General features: G+C 45.7%; 1 protein-coding gene across 2 annotated transcripts; it reads left to right on the top strand.

Annotated features, from left to right (window-relative positions):
* Positions 1 to 1,401: 1,401 nt before the first annotated feature.
* Positions 1,402 to 16,792, top strand: LOC135906432 (uncharacterized protein Rv2082-like). 2 transcript variants are annotated; one of them, XM_065437821.1, is made up of 7 exons: positions 1,402 to 1,447; positions 2,016 to 2,095; positions 4,274 to 4,799; positions 5,382 to 5,726; positions 6,792 to 7,006; positions 11,514 to 11,924; positions 16,664 to 16,792. In XM_065437821.1, exons 2-6 carry the CDS (start codon positions 2,078 to 2,080, stop codon positions 11,877 to 11,879), a joined length of 1,470 nt encoding a protein of 489 aa, XP_065293893.1. In that variant the 5' UTR covers positions 1,402 to 1,447; positions 2,016 to 2,077; the 3' UTR covers positions 11,880 to 11,924; positions 16,664 to 16,792. The 2 variants fall into 2 exon arrangements, with proteins under 2 accessions (XP_065293893.1, XP_065293892.1); XM_065437820.1 differs by lacking the exon at positions 16,664 to 16,792 and having other exon boundaries at positions 11,514 to 12,263.
* Positions 16,793 to 26,431: the final 9,639 nt, after the last annotated feature.

Below are 26,431 nucleotides of genomic sequence, written 5' to 3'. Positions count from 1 at the left end.
GACGACTGTGATGACATATCTGCATCACACATTCCCTTACAAAATTTGACATGTTAAGCTCTTTAGAATGTAGATCTCGCGCGCTCTCAAAGATCTTTAGCTTTCCGAGTAGACAAACGGAATCTTACAGCCCATATTATATACTTTATGGAATCATAGGACATATCTAATGCATAAGAATATACGGAAGCACTGAACTTGAGTTTTATCACTGACACTCAAATGCTGTATTTTCAGACCAGGCCCAAAACAGCAGCGCAAAATAAAGGTGAAAGAAATAGGCGAACAACAACAACTACTACTACTACTACTACTACTACTACTACTACTACTACTACTACTACTACTACTACTACTACTAATACTAATACTACTACTACTACTACTACTACTACTACTACTACTACTACTACTACTACTACTACTACTGTACCATCGCGCCTAGCGAAAAGAAAGTTCGCCCGTGTTACACTACTGTAGCACGTGAAAACGAAAGCCTGCTGGCACACGTTGTAGTGGATTAAGTTGTACGCTCGGAGGGATCAGACTCCTTGAATGACCTAATCAAACGCAGTGTGAAGTAAGCGTATGGCACTGTAGGTCGACTTCCTCAACGACACACGCGAGTACTAATGCCCTACCTAATGGTTCTTTCTTTCTTTCTTTCTTTCTTTCTTTCTTTCTTTCTTTCTTTCTTTCTTTCTTTCTTTCTTTCTTTCTTTCTTTCTTTCTTTCTTTCTTTCTTTCTTTCTTTCTTTCTTTTTTTCTTTCTTTCTTTCTTCATTCATTCATATTCAGCCATTGCATCTTCGTTTGCTTTCGGGGGTTTGAACCATTCCTGAGGATGACGCTTTTTGCCACGAGCCACTTAAGCCTTTTGCCTTGAAAACGTTAGTGATTAGGAAGTGGCTGATGGATCAGGTTGAAGTAAGGCCCTGGGCCTGCTTGGCCTTCTGCGCCCAGTCCACCAGTTCAAGCTGTCGGTCGACGGCCCCGGAACTGAGCCAGGCTGTCCAGTCAGTTTCGCTGCTGACGGGGGGATGAGAAAACGGGAGTGAGGTTCATTCCCTCATTATGTGTGTGAGTGTCCCTGTTTCTGAGCGGAGCCTACATAGGTCGCTTTCCTAGCCCCCTGTGATTTAGTTAATGTACTTTGGATATTAATTTGTCGCAGCGGGCTAGGAGTGGCTCGAAGGTCAGTACCCCCTCTGGCCGATCCTAGCAGCATATACAGTATTTCTACTTTGACACTCGTAATTCTAACGCATTAAAACTAATAACAAATTAAAATACCATAGAAATAGAATAATATGCGCTATCTGACACTCAAACTCTTCGTCGGCTTTATCCACGTTGTTTCATGTAAAAAGAACAATATTTTGTCTTTGTTGCCTGCAACAATTTGCGACAAAAACAAAGAAGAAGAGCACCGCGCTTCGCTATTGACGTACGTAGAAGCTGCGATCCTTATTTCCAATTATTTAAACGTTATTTTACATGTCTTTTTGTTTCTGAGTACCATGAATGCGGTTTGCACATCGTAATTTGATGTTTGAAATTCTGAGAAAGGTAAATGATAAATGACTGATTATTGGTTCCACTTTGAAGAAGTGAGCGACGCAACAAATACGTGGGCAGATTAGAATTGGTCAGTTCTGTCGTTCTCTTATTCTGTGACGAATACCGCCGGTGCTGCAAATAAGTGAAGCGCGGTAGCTTTAATGACCGTCATGCAGCAGCTATTTTACGCTATGCATACTTCGCGCTTGTGGAGGAACCACAAATTCATCGAAGACAGAACAGCTATATTTGTCATGCCGCGAGTACTTCTTTTATATAGACCTTGAATACTTGGATAAGGTATTTCCGTCTCTAACGCGTTATTACTGTTTGCATGACCTACTAAGCTATTACCATCATGTGCATACTAACTGGCTCAGCTAGTGCACGGACATTCACTATGTATTTTCAGTTGTACATTGCCTCCTTTATTATTTTTTTTCAATTTCTTGCAGTGCTGACGCTCCATATAACTTCGGCTGTGGCAAGGGCAACAGTGGGAGTCCTGATTCCAAATATGAGCCCAAAGAAGTCGGTACGCTAATAATATTTATAGTAAGGTTGCACCACTTAAAGGCTCGTATCCGAGAAACGTTGCCTATCTTGTGAGCCAACGTAAAGTCTTTTGTTAAGAGAGGAAACAACAACTCAATCTTTTATTACGCCCCACGCGAACAAAGCGAAAGGTGAATGCTTCTTCTTGTACAGCCCAGTTTGTGCATTGCAGTTCGCCACTTCCCTCCGGCGGGCAGACATGCTTACACTGACTTTACAAGCGCTATAATTTAGTGTTTTGCACGCTTTTTTATATGTATATCATTTACGTGAGTGCTCGCTGAACCTCAACATAGAGCATCTGTCTTTGCTTAAAGTCGATTTAAACTTCCATAGACTAAATACATAAAACATTTATGATGCCTACACTAAATTAAGATGAGAAATATTGAAATGCAGAGTGTGAAAGAAGCCCGCGAATACACGCAAAATTGCCGCGCGACTGGCCGCTCTGTAGGCACTTTGCACGTATTCGCGGGCTTCTTTCATGCTCGGAAAAACACTTCTATGTAGCACGAATTGAGCAACAGAAAGCTGTATCAGGAGTTTTTCGTGTCATTCAACAATTTTCTGATTGAAACTTTTCGTCGAATTATAATATTCGAGAAATTGATCAATTAATGCTAATCATGTCATTGGGCAAAATGCAAACGAATAGCCTGAGTATTTCCAAGCGACGACAAACAACATTACCTTGGTTCTGCCCAGCTACGTGGCATTTGCATACATTTTACATCTTGGTGCACGATAGTTAGGATAGCATGATAGTATATGCAAAGGAAAAACAGGTAACAGCACTGTGTTGGTAAACAGCTCACTTTGAGAAAAAGTTTGGCAGACGCACTTAAGACCGCTTTCGTGTGGGAATGCGAAATCATTGTAGTCCCTTTGGTGAAATGCTTTCGAACAAGTGCGGCCTAGTGCGTGTGCCCAATCACGCCAGCACTAAGCTACACGTTTAGTCAGCCAGGTTGCTGCGACGTGACGTGCGCAGTGACGCAAGCACAATTCACACCTTCTGTCAGCCAGAACAATGGAGTCGCCGTGACGTCAGGGTGCTCGTCCCGCACCCCGGAGGACCGGGTTCGATTCCCACCCAGGCGGAAATGTACCACATTTTATTTTCAAGGCCATTAATTTAATTGCCTTACAGGAACCTCTATGAGAAATTTTACGTCAGTCTGAGAATTTGTGACATGTTTTTACTCTTTGTGCCGTTCGCCATTTTTGGAACCATCGGTAGGTCACGCCGCCTATGACGACGCCGTATTTTCGCCTAATGAGGCATATAATGCTTTCGCATTAAAAAAAACGCACTCGCTTCTCGTCCAAGCTACTCACGCCAAACTCCAAACTTCAGCGCCATCGTCGCTTTCTCTTTGCGATGTAGTGTTTAATGCGAGAGTCCGTACAACATGCACTGTGGTAGCACTCGTATATTATTTTGCGTATTTAAATCACTGCAGGAGTAGTGTGATACTCTTGCTAGGATATGAGCCAATGAAGAAGAAAGTAAGTGTGCGATAGCATTATCAAGAGCATACAAAGCATTACATTATGTGAAAAAGCGTATGTTTGGGCATGTTCGTAATCCAACGCACTTTATTATCGCACAAAAAGGACACAGGACTGAAAGGGACTTTCATTTTTGTGCGCTAAAAGGTTACGGATGCGTTACATACGGACGTTCGCAAATATAGCACCACCTGTCTTTCGGGATGCAACCTGCCACCTATGAGTGTGAAGCTTACCACGTGACAGCACGTGGAAAATACCGCATGGCTCAGGGCTGCAGGCCGCCCCGCTCCACGGCTAGTGGATGTGGTAGCAAATCTCTGTTAAATGGGTATGGCGTTCTGTATTCTGCCAGTATCAAACAGCACTTGTTCATTTTTAATTCATGAATGTCAGCAGTGGTGCCTCTGTGCTCGCTGTAGTTCTCACACTGAATGGTGGTGTAGGTAGTATTCCTACCTTTCGTTATTACTGTTCGCACGACAGCGGTAGTGCGTACCCATATGGCGCGATGAATTAATGTGGAGTCTATAACGCGTTGTCATATGCTCGCATTCGAGAAAACATATTGTAACACGTTTTTTGCTCAATCCGAGCATGTATACCTGCTACTAATATGTACAAATTCTTGGGCCAACACCAGGGCACAGGAAAGGACGTCCGCTCTACAGAGCAGCAAAAGATAAAGGACGACAACCCGAAAGACGCTCCAAGGAATTCGCAAACAAAATCCAAGAGCGGTGGTCCGAAGAATTCCCACAAGAATTCCAAGAACGATGCACCAAAACATTCCACAAAGAATGTGGCGAAAGTTGCCCCTAAGGATTCTCTCGCGCAATCCCCGAAACATGCTCCTAAGAACTTCCACAAGGATGTTCATAATGACGCCCAAAATAATGTCCAGAAGAATACCCCCAAGGATTCCCATCAGGATGGCGAGGTGGATGTACCCAAGGATGTCAACCAGTATGGTGAAAGACTGGCTGACAAAGACAACCACAGAGATGTCCCTCATGAACACTACGACCATGCAGCCGCTACCACCAGGGGCACACATCACGCTTCCGGAAGCCGCCAGTCTAGTGCGGACATATTGAGGGAGATCATACGTCGCCAGCTGGCAGATGAGGGATACGTACCCATCACAGCCTTGCCGGGGAATCAACCAAGTGAGCTCTCTTTAACGAAATTGGTGCCTCATTTTCAGTACTACAGACATTTTTTTTTTCTTTCCATGTAAACAATGAATTCTTGAACGCAACATGATGCATCCCTGTGCCGAACAAGTGCGCACTGTTGCGACGAAGTGAAAGCTGAAGGAATTCACTAAATGTTTCACTTACCGAAGGGCAGACTTCACGATTCCGAATTTTCATGCACAAGCCGGACGCTACCGTGGCCGAAGAAACTTATTCGCATCCTGTAACGCCGCAAGAAGAAATCAGGCAGTATCAGTGGTACAGTGCTCAAATTTTTAAACGCGTACTGCAACGAACAGCAACAAACGCCTTTTACAAGTAAATACATGAAGGTTCGATTTGTATTAGCCCAGTAGCCAATTTCGAAACATGAAGTAGTTCCAATTGTACGTTGTGTGGTTTGAATTAGAGCTGCTGTTACCAATGCAAGGGAACCCGGAAGCAAAACAACGCGTTGGTTGGCGTAATATCGAAGTTCTTCGCGTTTTAATTTTGGAGCGCCGCACAGTTCTATTGTTCCTATGGAGCATTACGCCCTATAATTCCTTGTAGGACTCCCTGCACCGGGGCAAGCGCAGCAGTTGTACGCTCCACTGGGTTCATCCAGCGTCGTTCCGGCTGGTCCATCCCGCTTTCCGGATTACCACGGCATGAGCACGGCACCTACGTCCACGCGCAACATGGGCTTCGGGAACTGCAGCTGCCACCCTGCCTGTACCTGTCAAAAGCCGTGTCCGTGCGAGCCTTCGCCTTGCCCTTGCAAGGGACCGAGCGTGAGCGGTATTCACAGCGCCGGTTCGGGGACCATAATCTCCTCGGTGATGCCCATCCCGGTTCCTTATCCCATGCCTGGCTACGATGGTGGTGCCGGTGGTTCTGGCAACATCGCCAACGCAGGTATGACCAAAGTGATAGCTCATTATATGCAATGACAGCGACATTATGCGAATCTTCTTGCTTGCGAAATGACTCAAGAAGCTTGAGTGTCGTAAAATTTGACTGTCTCTTACTCGTGTCTTCCCCAGAGAGGTAACAGCCGCTCTCTAGGCAGAGTTATGTCGAAAAACGAAGTGATGACCATTTCTTTCTTCCTTTCTTTCTTGTCTGTCCTTTTTAATCTCTTTAGAAGAAAGGCTATGTCTGTTCTCGAGTTAAGTTCTATATGCGAGTTTCTAGCGATGACGGAGCGCAACTTCAAGGAACTACTGCCTGTACAATGTGGGCAGCAGGTATCGTCAGGATAGGCACGCTTCTCATTTTCGCAGTGTCATCTGCGCTTGCGTTTGTACTTCATTGGGAAAGCACTATCAACTATAGGCTGGAGAAGTCTGCGCCTAATAAGCCAGACTGCAGGTTACTGTCTCTTTAGGGTGTTGTGTCTAACTAAATTCCTTGTCCGGTTACCTGTATTTCTTGTCGCCTTTTGAGAGCGTAAATTTCCTTTCCGTTCGCTGAAATACGCGCAGGACTCCTCAAGGGAAGAACGCTGCGCTTTTACGAAAATGGCTACTCCCCTCAGACATTTTCTGTGGAAAAAATGCAATAGGTCTTCAAAACAACCCGCCGTGACGGTTAAGTGAATATTAAGTTCAAATGCTACAGGCAAAGGCTCGCAGATTCAGCTGTTGCCGTAGCAGCCGCATTCCCAGCAGCGACGGTGAGCGACTTCCGTGTATCTATCCAGAACGAGTTCCGAAGCCTTTATTGCCAGGATTCACACAATGCTGGCATAGAATTTTCCTTAAATTCACATCACATTCTTTTTGAATGCATCTTTCAGCACGCTTCGAATAGGAACTTCTCGCGTCGCTTCTCTTATGCAATAACACATATAGAAACACTTGCATCGATAAACACGTGCGTGCAAAGAGATGACGTGCTTTTACACATGCCATACTTGTATATATGTGACCTTCGTCTGCACGCTCGTCATAAATCGTAGCCGTTAATAACTCCTCGTAGGATCCAATGAGCCGATTATCATCAACCCGTATCCGCCCTCCACGAGTTCCGCGCCGGCCCAGCCTACGGCTCCAGCCAATCCCGCCCCCATCACCGTTCACGACATCGTTTCCCTGATGACGTCGCACATGATGAAGAACATCCGGGACGACCTTCTGAGACGATGGGGTTTGCCGGTTCCCGATGAAGCGACCAGGGCTACTGCTGCCCCGCCAGTACGTGCCACGTCGCCAGAAAGTGCAGCCGTAACCGCACCGCATGTACCGTCGTAGCCAGTTCTGATAATTAAGCAGTCCCACGTGCGAGCGAGTGGGTTGACATTGATGCATGCAACAACTTTCAAATCACTGCCAGTCCTCAGTATACTTTCGTTCGAGTTCTTGTAAACAATTATTAGCAAGTGAAGATACTGATTATTATTATTATTATTATTATTATTATTATTATTATTATTATTATTATTATTATTATTATTACGATGATGATGATGGTGATGATGATGATGATGATGATGACGCAGTGCATGCGCAGAGGCATATACTCTGTGGGCAGTCAATGATGACTTTCGACTGTGGCATCAAGGACACCATATGACATTCTCTTGTGTTAACCACCAATTGTCTTCTCTCTGTTTTTCTTTATATTTCTTATCTTATTCCTCGTAGTAGGGGTATCAAACCAAATTCGTCGATTGCTAACTTCCCTGTATTTATTTTCTGTTATCTCTTTCTGTCTGAGTCGTAATATCCACGATCACCACCTATTCCATGGAACCTGCTGTCAGGCGAATGCATTATCACGCTTGCAGTGTTTCGCCTTTTTCACGGTGACCGTTTTTCATAGAACCGCCACTGATATCATTTCGTCGCCCGGCGACTACTGTCTCCGAAAGTTCTAGAAAGTTGTCGTCGATTCTGTAGCGAAAATGTATTCTCTGATCAGTTGGCACACGCGGTGAGAATGTCGTGTCTCGACAATGTGAGAGTAGCTAGTTTTCTGTAGAAGCCCTAGAGCTGATTATGCAGTGAAGCAGTATGAAATTACCACGGAACTGTTCTCGTATGTGCATTTATGCGAAGCCCCGGTAACGCTGCCGAAAGTTAATGCGCTGTTTTACAACAGTTGTACCGATGCACCTAGCAACATTTAAAGACCAAGCGCTCATCTGATTAAAGCATTCAGATAGAAATATTGCGGCTTCTCACACTTCTAGGGTTTCACTGTGATTTAGCATGTATAAATGTTGGGTGCTACGCGCCTGCCGCGTGAAGAAGATAATTGAAGTCTGAAGAAGCCTCACGCAGTGCTTGAGCAATGTTGAGCTTATTAAGTGAGATTGTATTGCAATAAACATTCGTCAGTACTCCTACATTTAATTATGGTGATTTATCTCTGATTCCCACGTGTGGAGCCTGTGGGTGTTTTTGGTAAAGAAAAAATTCACTGACGATTACGACCCTCCCTAATGCCAAAGTTGAGCGCAGCTCTATGCCTGTTTTCGTTTCGCGAAATATTGAGGCAAAGAATTTGAGAGAGAAATGTAGCAGAGTCGGCAATCGTCGAAAACCTGATCTGCGGGTCAAGCGCACCGGCTTTCATATATGACACGTCGAAGGGTCCAGTGCAATCGCTGATGCCCGCGTGGCTCGCGGAAAGTACGACATAATTCTCGTCGCGCATACAATCAGATTACAAAAAACTTTGGTGGCAACAGCCAACGGGCAGAACTATTCGATAACATTAGAAAAACGTCTGGTACATGCAGACGCGTCGAGGAATAACGTTTAACATGTGTCAGTCGGTGAAAAGCAGTGACGAAAGAAAGATAAAGAAGTTATCGGTGAAGAGACGATCGCACGCTATACTATGGCGCCAACTCGAAGCGGTCGTCTTCGCAATTCGTCTTGAGCGGCTCTACACTTTTTTTTTCTCGCGCTTTCGTCGTACCCTCCCCCTCTGCTTTCGTCCTCGTCCTCTCATCGCTTTCACTGTTCTTTCTTTTACATCCCCCGCTGCGCTTCCCATTCGCTCCTTCATCAGCTGCGTTCCTTCAACCGCTTATGCCGGTAACACCAACGCTTGAAGCAGGAACGGGCGCCTAAGAGCTGCGCTCTCAAAAAATAAATGCTGGGGCTTCACGTGTCAATACCACGATCTCATCATGAGGCACGCCGTAGTGGGGGACTCCGGAATCATTTTAGCTCCCTGGGGTTCATTAACGTGCACCCATTGCGTGGCACACGGGAGTTTTTGTATCCTCGCCTCCATCGAAATGTGGGCATTGTGGCCAGGGTTTTATGCCGCGACCTCGGGCTTGGCAGCGCGACACCAAAGCCACTACACCACCGTGGCGGGTGCTTTAGGCATAAACACAATATTTTGTATTATACGAGAAAGTGCTATATTCAATCTTACGTTCTAATATTGTTATATATTAGCATTTGCTTTTTGCTGAGACACCTGGCAAGTTTTGTAAGTTGGTCGTAAACGTTAGCAAACAAGGCAATCTTCATTCCTTTGTGCCAGCACCAGGAACTACGATGTACACAAGACAAAATAAGGCGCAAGTTGTATATTAAATTGAAGAGTACAACGTAAGAGATCTTACAGTCTTGCGTATTCATCTTACTACAAGGATGGTGGTTTCATTACTTAAGAATACTGTTACGCCTAGTAATGTCTCAAAATCTAGAAACAATCTAATTTGGTAGCCTGTACTAAATGTCACACAACTTAGCTCTCCGCAGTAGGAAAATACATGTTCAAGTCAGCGCTATACAAAGATCGGTATGTAAACTTTCTGCTAAAGCGTTCAGCAAAGCCTTAAAACGAAGTTGTGACTTTTGTGTAAATAAAAAAGCCGACGTCACTGCAATGGTACTGCCACGAATGGCGATGCGTCGGTTCAAGTGCTCTCCCCAAAGCATAAATGAGTGTGGTAAAGGTCGCAACAAAGACAAGAGTCGATTGCCTTTGACGCAGTTGTAGATCAGGATTCATATCCATGCTCAGTGATAGAATGTCGAGCAACGTTTGTTCCCGGTGTTGCAGTATGTGTGAAAAGAGAATTGAGGTCACAGCTGAACCACATCCAGGAACGTTTGTCAACGTCTGTTCCGGTTTCCAGAGTCACGAAAACGAAGCTAAAGGTTCTACGTCAAATGGCCATTGGCCGGCCTCCACTTCGTCGGGAAGCTAGCCTCACTATAGGCTGAGTACGACGTGAATCACATGCAGCCTTCACAACGAACACATTAATTTGTTCTTTGACGTTAAGGTATATTGTGTGTCAGCCTCACAACATTCTTTAGAACTATTCCACATTCAGCGGTTGCAATGAAGTCACTTCGTTGCACATAAGTAAAGCACGACACTGACACCTCTGTAAATTGTCTTCAAACGTGTTACTACCTGCACATTTAGCTACCTGACATTTACCGTGGACGCATTTTTTTATACTGCAACAACACTTCTTTAACTTGTTGATAATATTCTAATGGTTGCAGTCAGATTTATGAATGCCGTGTGTCGAATAAGTTAAGTTGCTACCCTGAGCACTGACACAGATTCAAGAAAGTTCAAGGGAACAAAGACAAAGTTTAGACAAATCTGTGCATTATTCACCTTGCCGGTGCTGAATTAACCACTAGCTTTGTGACGCAAACGAACAACAGCGCCAGGCTGCCCTTAAGCGCCATAGCATGAAACTTCCTGTTTCTTTTTTTTGTCCGCGATATGGCTTCTGAGGTGCCCAGAATGCTTGATTTGAAATGTGTATTTATATTTCCCCTCTAAGCATATTCAAGAAGCCCGGCCAACACGCATCAGTATAGACATGATATCTCTTATATCTACACACTTTCTCAAGAATCAGGATTGCTTTTGCCACTGTTTTTCTATTCTATTACCATTTTCCCCCTATACTTTGTTTGCATTTTCGTTTTTCTGACGCGTACTGATATACTACACCTTTTTCATCAACATAAAAATGTCTTTCAAATCTGTCCTATAACGAGCCCGCGGCTACCTGATTTCCTCCTCTTACTGCTTTCATTAGCAGACAGACAGACAGACGGACGGACGGACGGACGGACGGATGGACAGACAGACAGACAGACAGACAGACAGACAGACAGACAGACAGACAGACAGACAGACAGATAGACAGATAGATAGATAGATAGATAGATCGATAGATAGATAGATAGATAGATAGATAGATAGATAGATAGATAGATAGATAGATAGATAGATAGATAGATAGATAGATAGATAGATAGATAGATAGATAGATAGATAGATAGATAGATAGATAGATAGATAGATAGATAGACAGACAGACAGACAGACAGACAGACAGACAGACAGACAGACAGACAGACAGACAGACAGACAGACAGACAGACAGACAGACAGACAGACAGACAGACAGATAGATAGATAGATAGATAGATAGATAGATAGATAGATAGATAGATAGATAGATAGATAGATAGATAGATAGATAGATAGATAGATAGATAGATTTCCATATATCTGGACGGCCTCCTCAGTAAATGGAAATGCACGTAATTCGTAGTTCCCCCTTACCATACCGTATTTATCTGTTCTCTTCCATTTATATATGTATCAGCCAGCCTCCTCCTAGATTCTCTGCCTGCACTGTTCTCATAAAGAATACCGTCGGGCTCACTTCTGCATTTTTTTTCCAATGCGCTGCAGGTAGCGGTGCCAGGCCCATCACTTCAAGCTCCTCCAGCACCAACCATGGCGCTGCCGTACACAATGCAACAGCCCACTTCCTTCGTGCCGTTTGTCGGACCGACGCCGCCGTACCCCACCCAACCGCTGACCCGTGTGGCCAACGAACCGAGGGCTCCCTCAGCACCAGCTTCGCGGCGTCGACATCACACTGCGGCAACCACGCACAAGCACACGGCGTCAGCACGGCCGGACACGATAGCCCGTATTGAGGATTTGGAGGAGCTGAGTGACAGCCTGGAAACGCAAGAAGTTTCCATGGCGACTGGAAGCAAAACGTCAAGCAAGGGACCACGGAGGAAAGGTGGCATGCGCGGTCGGAGGTAGGAAGAACTACGCGAGTGCGGAAGCCATCCGATGCTATTTAGTCAGGTTGGTACACTGAAGAGCGAACGAAAATGTTCAGTCTGGCTTCCATGGTAGTGGCACGAGGACCGTTGCTTTTTCTCTCCGACTCACACGCACGCACAAGAAGGACATTCGGGCCTATCACTTGAAGGCAGAAATTGCGATGCTTTGCTGAATTTTATTTTTCGTAATCTTGACTTACCATTTCTCTACTGAAGCATCATTTGGTGCGTAAACATTATTAGTAGCGGAATGTAACTGTTTAAGTCAGTGCTTGCTATTCGTCGTGTCATTGTATCTATGTACGACTAGAGAGTTTTCACGCAGGAGAGGTTCAGTTTGGAGAAAGTTGTTTTCATTTTATCTATGAATTCTTGATCTCTCTCACTTGCTTCAAATAATGTGCCGGAGGCAGAATTTTAGCTTACGCATTGCGTGGTATGTTCTAGCTAGCCAGGAATCTCGTGCACATACGAGGTAAGAGGCAAAAAAGTTATAAACATGACACGATAACAAGCACGCTGCGCCATGAGTTTACAATTGCGACAAGACAAACTAAGTCATGGCGTCGATTCGAAAATCCACGAATAGCAACGTTCTCCTATGCGAGATAAATTGACGCGCACCTCTCTCATTTCCTTTTTTCTTGAACTTATCTATATACTATTTCATAAACTGAAAATATCCTCTTTGTTTGTCCCATCAGCCTTCTCATTTGACACATGACGTCGAAATTTCAAGGACCCTCGTATGTTTTGAAGAAGTTGTGCGAGTTAGTGATAAAAAACAGCTAACTTCTTGACATCGCTTTCCGCGATGACATTAATAATCGCTGCTGAGAAGTCATTGACTGAAAATAAATATTCAGCAACAACAAAGGTAGGTTTTATGCAGTTCAAGTTGCATTTTAGGAAGTGAACGCATGTCATCCCAGAAGTAAACCTGACCCACTGCGCTAGACCAACGACTACGTCGTCTCACTGCTAAGGTCGCAGCCTATGTTTCCGTCCGGGACGCGGCCGCAGCATTTCGTTGGGGCCGAAATCCAAAAAAATGGCTGTGGCTTAGGTAAGGTTAAGCCCAGGATGCGAAGCATACTAGCCTTTATTTTAGTTGTTGAACCACTGTTTAGCTTGGTGAACTGCTGTTGCTTGGCTATATTTGGTTCGGCTAGACGAAGAAACAACTCATGCGTTACTCTGCTTCGCCTTGGACGCCCCGCATTGGACGCGGTGAGCGTCGAGCAACGCAGCGTTCGGCGCGGCAACGAAATGTGTGCCTGAGCAAGCGACGCACGCCTGAGCCTTAGAAACAGCTCGTTTCTAAGGCAACACCGCATTCACTAGAGGCGCTTTTGTACCGCTTTGAAGCATCGTACTCGTGGCTCAGTGGTAGCGTCTCCGTCTCACACTCCGGAGACCCTGGTTCGATTCCCACCCAGCCCATCTTGCAAGAGTTGAGCCAAAGCCACTTCTCCTCTGTCGTGACGTCACGGTGTCACGTGGTTTCAAGGCGACACCGCCGCGCCTGAGGAGCTGGGTTGAGCCCTCGTAATATGCTTCGCATAAAATGCTTGTGTGCTTGAATTTAGGTGCACGTCAAGCAACCCCAGCTGGTCAAAATTGATCTGAATTCCTCCACTGCGGCGTTCGTGGTTTATTTTTATTTCTTACAAAGAAAGGCGAACGTATCCGGGTACACACATGTACGCACGTTTCTTGTTATGTAAATTTTCTACAGCGCCTGCTACTGAAGGTACCTGAACGCTTCCACTGCATGTTTTACGGTATCATCACTTTTTCTGTCGAGTTTGTCATCCAGCACCTTTTCAGTGGATGAATCCGCCGAATGAACGCTTCATCTCCACCCAGAGTTTGGTACGCGAATTGTGAACCACCGGGGCGCTGCGGTGAGCGCCCATCGGTATTGTAATCGACGGGCCATCGTCGTCATCGTGCTAGTGTTGTCGTAATCATCCTTATCATTGTCGTCGTCATAATCGCAATCATCATTCGTCACCATTATCAGACTAGCCAACAGCTGTTGCTTTGGCTGACACTTAACACTTTCTTGATTGGCATTACACTTACCTATCCCTTATTTGTTCCTCTTGTATTGTTTCTGTGTGGAGATAAGGTTTTTGTAGATATACTGGCAACACCGGCATGCTGTTGAAATTCACAGAGAGAGAGAGAGCCGTCAATGACCTGGAAGTAGAAAAAGTGGGCCGGAAGGCTGCGTCCGTGGCTATAGCTGTTGTTCCCTTGAGTAAAAGGAAACGAAACAGGGAAACGGCAGCTGAGTGATTGGTGGCATATAGTTGCACACGTCACTGATTTCATGGATATGGTAACTACAAGTATTACACATGGCGGGGCGCCACCTTGTGCTAAAGTGAAAAAGGCGCTCCAAGGTGGGCTTTTAGTACGTACCAGCGTGCGGTATTTGACACGTTGTCGCAAATAATATAAGGCCAACAGCTTTTTTAAGGCAAAGGCGGAATAATAAGCAGGGTTCATGAAAGCGAAAGTTGGCGCCGACTACCCCCGCCGAGAAGGAAAAGCCCCGGCACAAACTAATCTGGATCCCGGGTCACGTAGGCATAGTGGGGAACGAAAGGGCAGACAGCCTAGCTCGAGGCGAAGCGTTCCGAGCTGGGTGGTCGAATGCCCTGGAGACCCACCTACAGGCTTGCGAGGGGGGATACGCAGAGACCCTGAACTTACATAGAGGAACTAGAATTAGATATCCGCCACCACACAAAGACCTCTCAAAGGAGGAAGCGACCAGCTGGCGCAGACTACAGACAAACTCCTTCCCCAACTTACACGTGCTCAATAAGATGTTTCCGACACAATACAGGGCCACCTGCCCTTGATGTGGTGCCAAACCTACACTCTACCACATCACCTGGGAGTGCGAACGCAACAAAGCATTCCACAAACACGAACACCCGAGTGCGGAGTAGTGGGAGAGTCGGCTCACCAGCAGCGAGCTCACGGCCCAAAGGGCCCTAGTGCAGCACGCGAGCGATGCAGCGCGACTCAGTAGAGCCTTGGAATAGGGGCCCACCCTTGCTGAAGAGAAGTCTCAAGTCGCCAGCGCCAAGAAGATGAAGACGACGGAGACCTCGTAACCGCGAAACTCTTGAAAGACTCAAAAGTTTTCACTCACTCACTCACTCACTCACTCACTCACTCACTCACTCACTCACTCACTCACTCACTCACTCACTCACTCACTCACTCACTCACTCACTCACTCACTCACTCACTCACTCACTCACTCAAGTAGCACAAAAGTGCGAAGGCTGGTCATACCATGACTTCTATTGTAACTGCGTGCTACTTTTTTTCCCGATACCTTTTCACAATGACCATGACCTTGTGATCAGCTGATCAGAATGGCTGCTACTTAAGCTTCCTCGTTTTCGTTCGTCTCTCTCTCAACATCTATGCCAACATTCGTGGTCATAAATCCTCCTTCACATCAGGAATTCCTCCGGAACTAATTTCGTTTATAAGCATATACTCAAGAAGTCCGGGCAAACAGCTCAGACGAATGCGAGAGGCGTTTTTTTATACGTGAGTTATAACGTAAAACTATTCCGAACTTTTCTATTCCGTTTCTGCAATCAGTCCTCCGCTATTGGTCAAAAACTCTTTTGGACCACCCCCACTTCACCAGTCTGTCATGCGACGTCACAAAAACCGTTCTAGCTCCCCATCTGATATGACGCGAACACACTGATTATGCACGATTTGACAAAGCAAAACAAAAATAGTTATTTCTGATTCGACCCCTTTTCGTCATCAGCCCTCGGCTATTGGTCAAAAGATTTCGGTCTGCACCCACTTCGCCTGCCTGTCACGCGACGTCACAAAACCGGAAAAACTGACCACGTTAAAGTGACGTCAACGCGTTAAAGATTTATTAATATGCCGAACAAAGCTGAATTTTCGTCTGAATAGCCGCAGGATTCCCCGTTCCGAAAGGAATAAAAGATGGCTGCTGCCGATCGATCAGGCACGGGTGACTCGAACCTGCCGGAATGCATGGGTTTATTTGCGTATAATTAATCTTTTTGCGTGGCCGTGTAACGTTTTCGAGCACTTTCGACACGTTTACGACCTCGTTCTGCCAACTCTTCTTTGCTGAGGATCCGTTTTAGCGTCATTCTTAAGCTTTCGTTGCATGCCGCCGCGATTGTCGATGAGCGACCGCAAGCTAAGTAAGAGAAAGTGGACCAATCGCAGACGCCGGCACCACCCTCTTCATCCGGTTATCGATATTCAGTAGTGGCTCGGCCCCATCGAATCCCTCTCCACTTGAGCATGCTCCTCGCCTCTTGTGAGCCAATTGGATAAGACAAACTGCTCAGTGCAGGCAATGTTATTCTTTTTTCAAGCAAACAAAAGAGACCTCCTATGAACGAGGGGAGCTTTTGATTGGTTTGTTCAGACAACCCTGCGGGTGACCGCCTGATGCGTGCGTCGGCGGTTACACAAATTGGACGTCAGGAGATAGGAATAAAAACATATTGGAATAGTTTTACGTTATACGGCCCCAGTACGTATTTGTGGGGTATATTCTTTTACTTGCGTTGTATTCATCTCCGGTATGCTTGAAGTAAAATTATGTATTCTGCTTAATTTTGCTTCCTACATGAATGTAAAGAAAATTCATTATAGTTCACGTACAAAAAAAATATATCCTGCAAAATCTTTACGTTATAGGTGCACCACACCACTTTTCTCCTGCAGGCTCGATCGAGGAGGACACGGAGGGACCGGCGTCTACATCCGGTGAAACCGCGCCAAGCAAGGATGACTACACTGAACCACCGGTTCCGCGCCACGTCCCCAATTATAGGCACATCAATTGACGAACGCTTCATTTTGTTTCTTTGTAGCTTTCACTGTTTCTCACTCTATGTGCGTGCGTGCGCGCGTGTGTTTGTGTGTGTGTGAAGGCTATACTGCATGAATACACTAAGTAATTAAATTTTGCTCACTTAATTGGTCCTTCAACCTCATTAGCTCGCAAATGCAGCTGATTTGCCCCCAGGGACCTCCGTTTCTGTCTCGTCATTCCAAGCGCACACGATGAAGCCGGCCTACGGCAGTAATTGCGAGAGCCCCGGCGATCAGCCTGCTTTATTATCTTAGGTATTTGTCGATGCGCTCGTGAACTCATATTCACCGAACTCAATTAATCGTAGATTTCAAAGTGCCTTAGAAGAAATTGTTTCTACACCCTTGAATCAACAAAAATAAAAAATACATATACATAGGCACGCAACATGCCCACTACACATGGTTTTTAATGTATTTTAACGCATCCACCGCATTGAATTTATGTTCTAGGTAATCGGCATTACGCTGCTTCGGTTGATCTACACCACACCTCGCGATAACAGTCCATGTCATGACAGATCTTCAAATCGTTATATATGCGTTTCAATGTTATTCACATAGAAGATTGCCATTATATTGAAACATAAAATGGACGCACAAAGCCAGGGGACGCCATGTAAAAGAAATATGACGTAATTTTCATATTTATATACGTGTATTCAAGGACCCTCGTACTGCATTGTGCAAGGGGGAGGGCAGTGCAATAAATACATACATAACAATCAACTGCGTTCCATGTGGCTGTCACGTTAAATGCTATGACGGGGAAATTCATGATATTCAAAACTCTTTTCCTTTTTTTTTCTTTTCTTCTATGCATTTACACTGCACTGAACGGTCCAGATTCGCTGTGTCGCCAGCGGTCAGACTGCAACGATTCACTGGCGTCCAGCGCCTGCGGCTGTCCGGAATTCACTCCTTTGGTGCTCGACGACGACGACAGCTTCACCTGTGTCTCACGTGCGTTCGTATTTGAAAAGTTTTATTCGTATGGGGGGTGTCCATTGTGAGATGTTTCACTGGACTGCACTTACTAACGAGTGGTGCATTCCAATGATGCCTTACACAGTAATAAACTTTGTTTTGTGTTCGCATTTTCCGCGGGTCTCGTGCTTGACATGTGCCTGTGACGCAACGCCGTAACAGTATCTATAGCTAGGATCCCGGGATTCCTTCGGGGCGTAACGTCAAGAGAAAACTGTCATCATCTATCACTTATAACACCTCAATAGTTAACATGAAATTATTTTCCCTGCTTTATTTTATTTCAATGTTTTTTATTTGATTACAGACTAATTGTATTGTCCACCCGCCCGTTCCAAAAGCTCGGCAGCAGTCAACCCTTCCTCGATTTCAAGTCCCTCAGGCCAACTTGACCGTACACAAGGCGAAGATCCAAGGAATCGGCATCAGCATCACTATTTCTCGGCAGACGATCCCATCATGCTTGGTGGCGAGGTAGAAGAAGAAGCTCCGCCCACCCAGCCGGACGCCCGCGGTTCCCTGTGGAGCGACCGGGCCTCGGGTTCACAGTCCGAGGTCACGTTCACTGAAGAGCGGCACTCTGCGCGGCCCAAGTCAAAGACGCAGCAGCGTAGAAGCCACTCCCCGTCGTCGGCGCAGCGAAGGACGCCTGCTCTCGATCCACGGAGGCGGCCGACAGACTCGCGGACCACCGGGGTCAAGTTCCACCACTGGCCCCCGCTGTGGTTCGCGCAGATGGCAGCCGTCGTGGTCACGTTCGTCGCGGCAGCGCTAGTCGCACCGACGACCATGCTGCGAGACACCCAACCGGCTGGAAAAGAGGCACGAGATGGCCGCGCCCTGGACATCGACGACATCGGCAACGTCACGAACATCACTGCTGCGCTGCAGGGGAATGGCTTCGGTGCTGCATACTTGGTCAACAACAGGCAGGAGGCGTGTGCGTCTGGGCTGCGCGGCTCTGGCTCCGCTTTCACCTGCAGCGCGAACCCATCCACGTAAGAGGGAGTTTCACCCTTGAAAGAAGGGGCTGGCAAACGACAAAGTCCGCAGCAACTCTGAAAGAATGTGAGTGTCGCGGGACCGAAAGGCAAATCAACGCCTCCGAGGCATTATGATGCGGCCGAAAGATAAAGGGAATGGGCGACACTGGCAAAGCGATGCATCCCTACCATCGAAAATGCGGTGAAGAAGTCATCCGAATAAGTCTTTTGAATTTCCGGACTTAACACCACCGCCTTCCCACAGTGACGCCAACTTCAGCTAGCAACGACGAAGACCCCTCGCCTCTGGTTGGACTTGGTTGTGGCTGTTTGCCGCTTATTGAACTTCCATTTATATCCTATGTAAATATATGCCAGTTAACATGCCTGCATCCGTCTGTTTTACGTAAGAGTATCATGCATGTCTGCCTGTTTATTCGCATACGTTATTTCGTTGCGACTCCTTTTTGAATTTCATTTTTCCGAAAGGGCAGCGCCATGTGGGCCTCTCTTGTGCGTTTCTCTGTATTCGTCACATCAGCGCTGTTCCCCTGGATTGACGGACAAAACATTGGCTGGTGGTTTGTGCGGTTGGGGGAGGCGACGGCGGTTAGTGGGCCTGGTGTCCTTGCTCCCTGGCGGCTGTGTCTGCCCACACCTGCTCGGTCGCCTCAGAATTGTTCCCCTGTGGAACGAGGCGAACAGCGACAGCGCCGATTATAAATCAACGAGATAAAGGGGAACCAATTCAATTATTTCAATTCAATTAGGGATTCAAATATTTGTTAGCGAGAACGAGTTACGTACAGGCGTTATAAGATCAAGTAAAACAAGGCATTGGGCAAGCTACCTGTTGAAGTGTAGACACGATAAGCTAAAGGAAAGTGAAAGCGGAGACGAAAAGACTGCTTGGAAGCCAAACCCACACATCCATCATGGAGGGTGTGCGTTACACAGCGATAGCTGTTCAGTATACAACAGGTGTTATAGAGAGTGAGAGAGAAATATTTCATTGCAAGCCAGAATGCGTTGCAGGCGTGCATACGACCAAAGACGTGTTCTTCATAGAGACAGGAGAGAGTAATAAAGGGTTCCAGAGGAGGGCGGAAAAACAAATAATAATAACCTGAGTTAGTAATTCAAGCTGAAAATGTTTTTTTACAGGTGAGACAATGGGCGAATTGGGGCTTTTCTATGCCATGAACTGAACCTTCTTAAATCTAAGAGAAAAGGCAAACATCTGACAGTTATCGGAAGAATTGAACCAATGCACGCCGATGGAAAGCAAATTGAACCTAAGATAGTACGTAACGTTAGTGGAACGTGACAAGTCATGTTCATTTGTCTCGCAACATCTACCGCAGTTATCCGTCATCATGTTTGCCTCATGATTTAAAAAGAATCACTGCCGATCCCCACCTGTGAAGGTGGTTGGCGTGAGAGAGGTTAGGTATACGGACATACATCATACATAGTGGAAAATTTGTGAAACTACCCAAAGTATGCCGATCGCCTAAAGTAACGTAAGTGTTTAAGCCGCAAAACATGGATTACATCACTGCATGAAAGTGGCGTACACATACATGTCAACGCGCCTGTATTTACATAATATATAAGTGCATTCCAATCAGCGCAAATTAAGTTCATTCACGGGGTCAGCTGTCTTCGTCACTGTAAGAAGGTGTCATCCTCTCTATTATAGAAGGCGGGGGTTGTAATTTCGGGGGTTCAAGCCATGGTTCTGAAGTTGATCACATTTATCTGTAAGACTCCTCCACCGCTTTTCCGATGTAATGCATCTCTGATGATTTTGCCTTCTGTGTCGTCCATTCTCTCTGGGCCCGAGTGAACTGCTGCGTTGGCGTTCCTTTTCCTTCAAAACTGAGGCACGCAGCATTCCTGAGAGCTGCCTCGGGCTTAGTCGTTCTCCAGCTGACTCTTCCAAGGCTGGAACTACGTCGCACGTTGATGGACGCGCCGCTGCCGGTGGAAGCGGAACCAGAGCCGCGCAGCCCCACCGCAATCGCCTCGCAGCTGCTGTTGACGAAGTTTTCAGTGACTAAGCCATCCCCATACAGCGCAGCGGTGAAGTTCGTGCCGCTGCCGATGTCGTCGATGTACGAGGCGCGGCTACGGCGTCCCTCTCTTGCAGCGGGCTGGGCTTCTCGTACCACATACGTAGGTGCGACTGAAGCTGCCTCGACGATGAAGGTTTCCGCGACTGCTGTCATCTGCGCGAACCACAACGTGCGCCAGTGCTTTGTTTCAGTGCCGGTGGCTCGCGAGTTTCTCGACCACCTCCGGAGGATCGAGGACGTGCGTCCTGCGCTTCGTTGCTGCACCGAGGACTGCGAGCTGTGTCTGCGCTGCTGCATTTTCGATATCAGCTGCGCTTGGCTATGCCCTTCCATGAACGTGGTCTCGGACTGCGAACCCGAAGCTTCCTTGCTCCACAATCAACCGCGGACGTCGGGCTGGATGATGATAATGATGATGATGATGGCCCCATGGCTTGTACACACAATGGGGGATTGCCCAAGAAGAAGATGATGATGACTGGGTGATGATGATGATCATGATGATGATGATGATGATGATGATGATGATGATGGCCTCATGACTTGTACACACAATGGGGGATTGCCCAAGAAGAAGATGATGATGATGTAGCCACAATTAATGGCACAAACCAACTATGGGGGATAGGCCACGAATCGAGTGGTAATATGACTCAATAAAAAAAGAAATTGGTTGATAAATAAATAAAAAATGAAACTAAATATATAATCCAAGATGGAAAATAAACTTTTAATACATGAGATAAAGTATTGATAAATACAATAGTAAGCCTTGCGTTGATAGGAATAATAAGAAAAAGAGAATAAATAAATAAGAAAAGGATATACTTAAACTTGAGTAAGTTAAATCATGAATAATAATAGTACTATTTCAACTGTGAATTTGGGCTTTTACTTTTGGAATTTCCGAAACTGAAGTAGAAGTAAATCAATTGTTGAAACTAAGAACTATTAACAAGGCATTCTTTTTGTACCACATAGAAAATTATAAATGGCTAGGCAAACGTTCCTGTGGCTATAGCCCAATACTGTTGCTCCAAGGGAGAGCATAACAGTACTGCTTAAAAGCAATTCGAAATTTTGAAGTGGAATTTCTAGACATAGTTTTCGATTAGTAGAAAACCGCCGACATGACAATAAACAATGATCTATAGATTCCAGTTCATTGTAGAGGTAGCATAGAGGGGATGCCGCCAAACCACATAAGTGCAATTAAAAATTAAGTGTTGGAATACGGCAGCGCATCCTAGTAAATGAAACTTCGAAGCTACGTTTAGGACACCATTTCAGGTTCCATGAATAATTTAGGTGGCAAAAATCTGTACATTTTGCTAATGACAGGGCTTTTTTGTCTTAGGTCGAGGAAAATTGCCTCTATCTGGCTGCAGTGATGTGCGCAGTTGCAGGCAGCACAGATAGCACAGGACCTGTTAAAGAAGCTGTTAAAGACCTGTTAAATAATTCGGCTATTTCATTAATATGAATGTCTCGGTTACCTGGGACCCATACCATATGAATTAAACTTAAGTGAGGTGGTGCTAACGAATAAAACCTGTTCAATGCTGTCGACTTTGTGGGAGCAGTAAGTGCGCTGCATACAGATAGAGAATCTGTGACGATAATAACTCTTGAAGTATGAAGAGGTAATTTCCGCCAGGCAAGAACTATTGCCAAAAGTTCGGCATGAAAAACTGATGGGTAATCTGGTAGGCGAAGTGAAAAAGACCATTCGAGGGATTATGAGTAGATATCCACGCCTGCCCTCTCTTCACACGAAGAAGCATCAGTTGCTATTACATTTATTTTGAAATGGGCCAAATAATATTGTAAAAGATCATTCAAATACATTGTGGGTAGAAATTTGGCATTGTGTGAAAAAATGTCTGCAAATTCAATTTTGAGCGACCCCGGAGACCTATGAAACGGAATTATTTCTCTAAGGCGAACATTTAAAGGTGCTAATTGTGCTTGCACAAATACAACTTGTGGGGTATGGAACCGTGACCACTTGTTCTCAAAAATGGATTTGGCTCACTAATAAATGCATATTGTCCAGATTCATAAGCTCTTAAATAGGTTTGAACCGTAAGCCTGCGGAATCGCGTGTGAAGATTAGGTAGGCGTGCTTCCTGGTATATTACATTATAAGCAACGAATTTAGGAAGACCTAAACGTAGTCGAAGAGCTTCTCTTTCTAACAGAACAAGGGGTCTTAATTTATGTTTTGCACTTCCGGAGAAAGAAACACAGCCAAATTCTATAATCGGTCGTACATACATACAATAAATCCTAATTAGTGTGTCACTTCACATACCAGAACGTCGGTTACTGATTCTACGTAGTAAACTCACGGCTCGTGTCCTCTCCGTTCCAATATTTTCTTTGTGAGAACGCCAGTTAAGTTTGCCGTCATATATGATACCCAAGTATTTAAGCGACTCTACCTGAAGAATGATTCCCTGTTCATATACTAATGGTAACTTTAATGGCCCGGAAAGTGGAAAAACAAGGACTGCACTTTTGTTTACGTTGAGTGACAGATGCAGATTGTGAAGCCACGTCTCTAGAGTGTAGAGGTACGTTTGCAAAGACAGGTGAAGGGAATTGATGTCCCTAGCTGTCACGAAAAATGCAAACGAATAGAATAGTACATGCTTAAAAATTGCGGAACTTCACCTTCTTTGTCTCCGCCGAGCGTAATGTTGTTGTTGTAGACCTGAGTAGTTGTGGCGCATAACCACAGTAGGGAATCGGCCTCGAATAGCGTAGGTACTACAAGCGAATGAAATCAAGGGAATTTAAAATTTGGATGTAGTAACTTCGAAAGAGCAACTTTTGTGAGCGGCAAAAGCAAATATCACAAAATCATAAAATAATATAACACGAAAAACGACCACTATGTAAATAAAGACATAAATAAAAGAAAAACTCTACTGGGGAGGGGGTATAATCAATTCAGCAAGGTAATCGAATAGATTCAATTACTAAACAAACATTTTTGTCGCGGAACCCAAAGTCAGAATCACAGGCACAGATAAATTTAGGCTAATGTGGCGAAGCGGAGTTCAAAGTATTATTTTTTCTGATTTCAGTAATACGTCTACAAAGCAACAAGAAATGGTCTCTTGTCTCCGCTTCCCGACAGAATATGCATCATAGTGAGGGGACTAGTCCTCGCCTCTGTAGACTTAAGTTTAACGTAGGTAGTAAGATTGACAGCCGAGAAATGCTGATGCTTATTCTTCGGCCCTTCATCTTGTGTGTGGTCAAGTTAGCGACAGTGACTTGATGCCGAGAGAAGATTAGCAGCCACAGAGCTTTTGGAACAGCAGGGTCGACAATATAGCTAGTAGGTTTTCATAAAAAGATAAAAGAAAGAAGAAACATCGAAATAAGACATACACAGAAAGAAAGAACAGAACAGTGTTTTTAAATGAGTCGGTTGGAGTCGCAAAGGGACGTTGCTATAACATTGCATATCTTCCTGTGCGTGAAAATGATGCTCCATAAGAATGAACTTTGGATAATCCAGGGTCCTTTGTGAGCGAAAAAGCGTTTCCATTCGTTTCTTCATCGTACTAGGGGTACAGTGCAGATCTGCGGAAAGACGCACAAAGGCAGAAGAAAGGTACACGTGGCATTGCAGTTTCAACAAAACGACTTTGTTAAGAAACATATACAGTGGCTTAGCTAACCGCATTTGTAACTCCTACCGCCTAAATAGTTGACGTAAAATTATTGTATTTTAATGCTTCTTTTCTTCTTTAATTACACACTAATTATATTGTCCACCCACCCATTTTCAAAGCACAGCAGCAGTGAACCCTCCCACGGTTTCAAGTCCCTCAGGCCAACTTGACCATACACAAGGTGAAGATCCAAGGAATCAGCATCAGCATCGCTGTCTCTCGGCTGGCAATCCCATCATGCTTGGTGGCGAGGTAGAAGAAGAAGCTCCGCTCACCCAACCGGACGCCCGCGGTTCCCTCAGGAGCGACAAGGCCTCGGGTTCACAGTCCGAGGTCACGTTCCCTGAAGAGGGGTGCGAGGTGCGGTCGAGGTCAAAGGCGCAGCAGCCCAGAAGCCACTCCCAGTCGTCGGCGCAGCGAGGGACGCCTCTTCTCGATCCGCCGGAGGCGGCCGATAGACTCGCGGACCACCGGGGCCAAGTTCCACCACTGGCCCCAGTTGTGGTTCGCGCAGATGACAGCCGTCGTGGTCACATTCGTCGCGGCAGCGCTAGTCGCACCGACGAACGTGCTGCGAGACACCCAACCTGCTGCAAAGGAGGCACGAGATGGCCGCACCCTGGACATCGACGACATCGGCAACGTCACGAACATCACTGCTGCGCTGCACGGGAATGGCTTCGGTGCTGCATACTTTCTCAACAACAGCCGGGAGGTGTGTGCGTCTGGGCTGCGCGACTCTGGCTTTGCTTTCACCGGCAGCGGCGAGCACATCCACGTACGACGGAGTGTCATCCTTGAAAGAAAGAACTGGCGAACGACAACGTCCGGAGCCCTTCTCAAAGACGGTGCGTGGCCCAAGGCCGAAGGAAAAGGAACGCCACCGCAGAAGTTTGTTGCTTCCCAAATATACAGGGAACGGACGACACAAGGAAGGCAATGCATCGCTAGCATTGCAAACGTGGGGAAGAAGTCATCCGGATAAGTCTCTTGAATCTCAGGACTTAAGACCACCGCCCACTCCCAGAGAAGCTGACTTCGTCTAGCAACGACGAAGACCAGTTGCCGCTAGTTGAACTTGGTTGCGGCTGACTGCCATTTATCGGACAGCCATTCATATCAAATGTAAATATATGCCAGTTCACACGCCTGCGTCCGTTTCTTTCATGTAACAGTATCCTTCATGTCTTACTATTTATTCGCATACGTTTATTTCATTGCGATTCCTTGGGAATTTGATTCTTCTGAAAGCGCAGCGCCATGTGTACCTATCTTGTGGGCTTCGTCATCTTAGTCGGATCAGCGCTGTTCGCCTGAATTGATGGACAAAACATTTGAATCAAATGGATGACGGTTTCTTGTGTTGGGGGAGGCGACGGCGGGGAGGCCCGGTGGTTCTGCTCTCTGGCGGCTGCCTCTGGCCGCCCCCCGAACCAGACCTGCTCGGCCGGTCGAAGCTGATCCCGTGTGAAATAAGCCGAACAGAAAAACCACTGATTCGAAATAAACGAGAAAAAGGGTCACCTAAGGGGTTGAATTATTTGTAAGCGACAAGCAGACACGTATCGGAATTATATTACCAATTAAAAGAAGCCATTGGGCCGACTACCTGTTGATGAGCAGGAACGATAAGCTAAAGGAAAGGGAAAACGGAGATGAAATGACTGCTTGGCGCCGATGGGAGCCAAACCCGCACACCTTGCATGGAGTATGTGCGTTACACAGCGATAGCTGTTAAGCGTATTAGATGTGTTATATATATATATATATATATATATATATATATATATATATATATATATATATATATATATATATATTTATGTTTATATAAAGAGAGAGAGAGAGAACCTGAATATTGCAAGGCACAAAGTTTTGCCA

Source organism: Dermacentor albipictus, chromosome 5 (assembly GCF_038994185.2).
Source record: "Dermacentor albipictus isolate Rhodes 1998 colony chromosome 5, USDA_Dalb.pri_finalv2, whole genome shotgun sequence".
Lineage (NCBI taxonomy): Eukaryota > Metazoa > Arthropoda > Arachnida > Ixodida > Ixodidae > Dermacentor > Dermacentor albipictus.
Note: the sequence above shows the minus strand (reverse complement) of the source record. Positions and strands in the feature narration are given on the sequence as shown.